The following is a 5,661-nucleotide window of genomic DNA, read 5'->3' as shown; positions in this document are numbered from 1 at the left end:
TGGCATCCTGCACCAATATGCTAAGAAGAATTCCTATTTTTCATCCTGTTCACCTTTTATGTCATTGCTCTTCTTCACCTGCCACTGGTAGGTTGGGAATGGAGAAAAAAAATGGCCTTGGATGTAAATGACTTGTACATGTAAAGTTTTTTCTACACTCATTCTAGATTCTAGGTATTTTTATAGTTGGAAGGAAAAGAACATTTCTTCTTCTTGTCTTATGCTGAGAGACAGCTGCCTGTATTCTTCTCTAGCATGTAGCGTGTACAGTATCTATTGGTATATTCCCCCCCCCCCGTTTGAAATCACATGCCGATATTTATTCATCATTTTGACACAACCGACAACTCACACTCTGTGACGTGTTCTGCTGATTATATCTTTGTACATTTTTGAATTCACAAAGGGGGAGATTAATTCACGGTGAATGGATCTTTGGGGAGACTTTATTGAATTTGGAGAAATGTTTAAAGCATTGTGTTGTGTGCAAAGCACTTGAATGTGACCTGCTCGAGTGGTTGTTTGTTGAGGTCGTGGCAATTCTTCCATAATGCTGACATTGCTGTGACCTCCTCAGGGTTGTGAGTTTAGACAAATGCCAGTTTCCACTGTTGTCTTCCCAGATGGAGTCAGGTCCTTCATGGAAATGCCAATTTGTATCGTTTATCTTTGATTCAGTTGTGTGATCCATGTTTTTGACTGACAAATCATATGCTATAATTTCCAATAGTGGAGTTGTGAGACCTCGAAATGTCAACACACAACACCTAAAACCTCATAGCAAGGCTTTGCCGTGTTCTGCTTCCTGCCTTTTAGTGTGACAGGAGTTTTGCCCCGACAGATTTAATACTTATCCTTCATGGTAATGAATCCTTTTTGCATTACAAACAGGAAATGGGATGACACTTGAACACAGCAGGCTATACTACACTTAATTCTCTCCCTGCTTTATATTGAATTGTCTAAGTTTCACTGATAGTTTGGGACGGGCTACAGAAATACTAGACAGTGAGAGACAACAGAGCTGATAAAACATTCCCATTAGCAGAGCTCAAGGTGACTGCACTTTAACCACCAAGTTTCTCCATTTTAACTCTTGCTCTGAAAATGACCAAAGACAGATGTTACAACTTAAACTGATCATTTTTACCCATCAATCAGGGTCCAACTGTTCTGATAAATCAACAGAGTGAGTTTGCCCTGAAAGAAAACAAAACCCGGCCTGCTTGTCTAAACACTGTGCCTCTGTGTCTCAGACTCTGCCTCGAAACTAACCTGATGATGAGCCCTGGGGGAAGCACTGACCACGCTACTGTCAGTTTGTTAAATCATGATGAAAACCTAAACTGTAAATATGAATTGTCATTTTTGTGAACTTTTTCTCTCACGTTCACTTCCACTGTCCAAAGAAAGTTTGCTCAAGGCACAAACATCACTACTGGAGTAGTGCATGGCTTGCCATTATGTGACATGGGAAGATCAAAATGAAAAATATTGTAGAAAAGAGAAATTGTAAAAGTTAAATTTTATTCCTATTTTCAAAGATAAATGTATAAATTATAACAATATGGGTTACAGCTGTATATTTTTTTTGAAGATCCCCCAAACGATCTAATCCTAATTGTTACTGGGGAAATATAATTTCAGTCATTGTAAAAAGAGAACAATTTAAAGGTAAGCAGTGAAAGTAAGATTAGAAAAATAAATGGAATAAAATGACTCCGTGTTTGGTTGCCTCATTTGTCTCACGTGTTGCATGTTTTTACATTGTACAATGTTTCAGCATGTAGACTATAGGTTTGATTTGACCATACATGCTGTTAACACCGTTAATTTGTCAGAAATGAGCTCCAGGTGTTAATGCATGTCACCAGTTCAGATGGTAAGTCACTATGAATCAAAAGGGACGCTTGAGAGAGTTCCTTTTTTTATGATTTTAAGGATTGAGATGAGTTTTTCAGTTCCTTAACTCGAATGGATATATTCCAACAGAAAATATGTGTAAAAGTTTGACAATTTTCTGCAATGCTAATTTATTTCCCTTACACGTACCAGCTCACTGTGATTGTGTCTGATCATGAGAGACACTGCTAGACACTACTGTAGTTAACCATAGACAGTTAAAGAAAGTTAACAGAGAGCCTGGAGGTGTTGCTTGGCCTCCAACCTATCGGCCCCACCTGCTAGTTGTGGGTATGTACTGGATGGCCCCTTAACCACACCTTACACATGTCTCCAGTGTCACAATGTTGTTAATGCATTTACCAGTTGTCAACACTATATTAACTCCCACAAGAGAGAAGAGACAGAGGCAGAGACCCTCTGTCCCCTAATAGTGGCCTTTATTCTATTCTATTAATACAGACAAACGCTTCCATTACTTAACAAAATTGTATATTTGTATGGTGTACAGTTGACGTAGACCTGTTGACTCTGCTGCAACAAATCACACTACTGTCAATTTACTAGCACAACTCACTTTACCATGTCATTAATCTCCAAATACTCTGTATAGTTTCTATTTCATTCTATTCTATTTTAGTTTTGGCACCTCTTACTGTTTATTTCTGTGCTATGCTTCTCTGTTCTTATTTATGTTGTACTGCTGCTACAAAAAACAAATTTCCCAGGGGAACAATAAAGGTGCAATATATACTTAAAATTTATTTTCAACTATTAATTTGTGTCATGGCACTTCACATCCATTTGTGTTATGTGTGTTATCAATATTCAGCTGACAAATAACGAATTGTGCAAATTAGTTTAATAGGCCTAATGGAAAAAGGCAATAGTAAAATAATCAATTTGATTAACTTAGAAAAAACACTAAATCAATGAAAGACTAGCATATGTTGAGTTATTGACCGATTCTTTTATTTGTTAATTGATGTAAAAGCGATCAAGTGATCACGACATATAAAGGGATCCAGAAGTGTTAAAAAAACCGTGGGCTTCTTGAATGCCTCACAGGTCACTGTCCCCGGAACCTCCCCTCTCCTTCTTTCTCGCGACGAACGTATTTTGATGGAGCACACACAGAGCGAGGTGAAGGTACACCGCGGGGAAAATTCCTGTTAAAACCGCGACCTGACAGTAGGGAAGAAACGTTTTAATATCACAGTAACTAGAAATCATGTCCGCCATATACATTTGTTTTTTTAAATAAAAATGCACAGGTGCGTATGAGTTTTGACAGGCTAGCAGTTGAAGCTAATTCAAGGCAATGCAGTCTGGGAGAGATGTGTGCGTGGTCTGAGTGAGCCATAACGGTAACTTTACTGCTGTAGCTATCCAAACTAACAATTTTTGGTTCCCAGAACATTCTGGGAACGTTCGTTTTTGGTTACGGGAACGTTCCCTGAAGGTTTGGTTTAGAGGTAAAGGGAGCGTTCACCTAAAAACACAACGTTCTTCTTAGTATGAGTGAAGGCTGTACATCCAGAAAGTATTGGTGTGATATTCTGACGTATACCACGGTCAGGGTGAAAACGAAAGAGGGACGACGTCGTCCATTAATTTCTGATAATAGACGACTTGTTCGGCATTAACCACATGGATGTATTATAAAATTGACCCCTGCGTAAGCTGTAGCTTGACTTCACACCTTAAAATTGTAAAATGCACTCATAATTCACTTTGTTATAATTGGTGAATTGTTGTGTGTTCGTTGTGTGTGGAGATAGATACATAACTTGGTAGAAACTATTCACAGGTGTTTCAGTGTGAAATATCCTTTTAATGTTTTTGTTTAGGAGGTAAAACAAGGTAATTACCATTTTAAAGATGGAGTCCCTTGCCCTGAATACAGAGGTTCGCCTAGCGGTTGCCCAGTGTTTCCGGACCCTCACTACATCCACAGATACCCAAGACATTATCACAACTCTTAAAACACTCCACTCTTACTTGGAAGAAGGACCAGAAGGTAGAACCACTTCAGTTCAGCGGTCGGAGTTCAGGAGAGCTCACTTCACCCGTACCCTTCAGTTCCTTGTCAGCAACATCCAGGCTGACTGGTTACGCAGCCTCACAGCAGCCCAGCGAACAGAGTTATGGGACGGCCTGTTCCTCAAAGGCCCTCCAGAGCAGGCGCTGCTGGTGCTGATGGAGGGAATAGGAGAGCTAAGGTGGGTGGTGTTGGATAGAAGACACGGGTCACTTTCATCATGTTGTCTGTTCAGTAATTACCTAAGGTCACTGTCTCTCCACCACAGAGCCAGCGCAAATCTGGACCACTTGGTCAGCATCACTGAGAAGTTCCTTCAGAGTGGTCGACTCGCTGAGCTGCTGTGGTCCTACTGTCTTGAGACATGTCCCTCTGACTCCCCCCAGCTGCGAGAGACTCTGCTGGGACGTATTGTGGCGCTGCCGGACCTCGCCGCCAACAGGTTACATCCAAGAAACAAGACCCTTTTTCTTCCTCAGCAGTACCATCCACTACTGGCGACAAATATGCTCACTGCCCTGGAGCGGACCTGCCAAGCACTCAAAGGTCTGTGAACTGCTCCTTTTAAACTCTTTGCAATAATGACAGCACGCGGCTTATGTCAAAGATTTATTGTTGTGACATCAAAATGATAATTTCTCATTCAGTCTGTGTGTCTGACTTGTATTTTTAACAGATGGCACAGACTGCTCCTTGACTTTTGTGGCTCAGACACTTGGGAAAGTGTGTATCCAAGGCCATAGTGGTGAGCTCAGTGAAAATTACACAGTTGCAATAATATGTAACAAGAATATTACCAAGTGGCATAACTATCATCCATGACATTACCTCCAACTCTATAGGAAATGAATGAATCTTTATCCACAGGTTTGGTGCTGGCAGTGATGGCTCCTCGGCTGTCTGCATGCACACGCTCAGACATGGTGTGGCAGAGGGTTTGCTGGAAGCTGCTGGAGAACGTTCCACAGCGGTGTATGGAGAGCGTGCTCACTGGACTGGTGCAGGCTGTCAGTGGGTAAGGTGGAGACTGGAACAGTCACATTCAAACAGCTTGCAGTTTATATGGCCTCTTAGCTTTTAGTTTTATATCTGCCTTTAATAACACCAGTCTCTTGCCTTTAATTTTTCCAGACCTGATGCCTTGGGCAGGATCATTGGAAATCTAGTGTTAACAAATAAAAAGGCCCAGTTTGTTATTACTCACAAACTGCTGTTACTGCAGTACAAGTATGAGGTAAGAAGATACTTGCAGCCTGACAATAAAACATATATTCTTATAAATATACAGTGAGGCTCAAACGTTTGGGCACCCCAGGTAAAATTTTGTATTAATGTGCATAAAGAAGCTAAGATAAGATGGAAAAATCTTCAAAAGGCATCAAATGACAGATTAGACATTCGTACAATATGTCACAAAAAGTTAGATTTTATTTCTATCATTTACACTTTCAAAATAACAGAAAACAAAAAAATGGCGTCTGCAAAAGTTTGGGCACCCTGCAGAGTTAATACCTTGTACTGTCCCCTTTGGCAAGTATCACAGCTTGGAAACGCTTCTTGTAGCCAGCCAAGAGACTTTAAATTCTTGTTTGAGGTATCTTTGCCTATTCGTCCTTACAAAAGTCTTCCAGTTCTTTGAGATTTCTGGGCTGTCTGTCCCGCACTGCTCTTTTAAGGTCCATCCATAGATTTTCAATTATGTTGAGGTCAAGAGATTG

The 5,661-nt window shown here is 40.5% G+C and overlaps 1 protein-coding gene across 4 annotated transcripts in view; it reads left to right on the top strand.

Moving 5' to 3' along the window:
* Positions 1-2,997: 2,997 nt before the first annotated feature.
* Positions 2,998-5,661, top strand: part of telo2 (TEL2, telomere maintenance 2, homolog (S. cerevisiae)) — a 10,573-nt gene continuing 7,909 nt past the window's right edge. The window contains exons 1-6 of one of the 4 annotated variants that reach the window (XM_032503282.1): positions 2,998-3,093; positions 3,753-4,124; positions 4,212-4,489; positions 4,620-4,688; positions 4,811-4,955; positions 5,072-5,177. In XM_032503282.1, the coding sequence (XP_032359173.1) occupies positions 3,784-4,124; positions 4,212-4,489; positions 4,620-4,688; positions 4,811-4,955; positions 5,072-5,177 (939 nt within the window). In that variant the 5' untranslated portion in view covers positions 2,998-3,093; positions 3,753-3,783. Of the gene's footprint in view, positions 3,270-3,752; positions 4,125-4,211; positions 4,490-4,619; positions 4,689-4,810; positions 4,959-5,071; positions 5,178-5,661 lie in introns of those variants that run through there. The other 3 variants (XM_032503283.1, XM_032503281.1, XM_032503280.1) reach the window with 3 other exon arrangements.

The sequence above is a fragment of the Etheostoma spectabile genome, chromosome 21, assembly GCF_008692095.1.
Source record: "Etheostoma spectabile isolate EspeVRDwgs_2016 chromosome 21, UIUC_Espe_1.0, whole genome shotgun sequence".
Classification (NCBI taxonomy): Eukaryota; Metazoa; Chordata; class Actinopteri; order Perciformes; family Percidae; genus Etheostoma; species Etheostoma spectabile.
The sequence above is the reverse complement of the archived record's forward strand: the minus strand, read 5'-3'. Positions and strand labels throughout refer to the sequence as shown.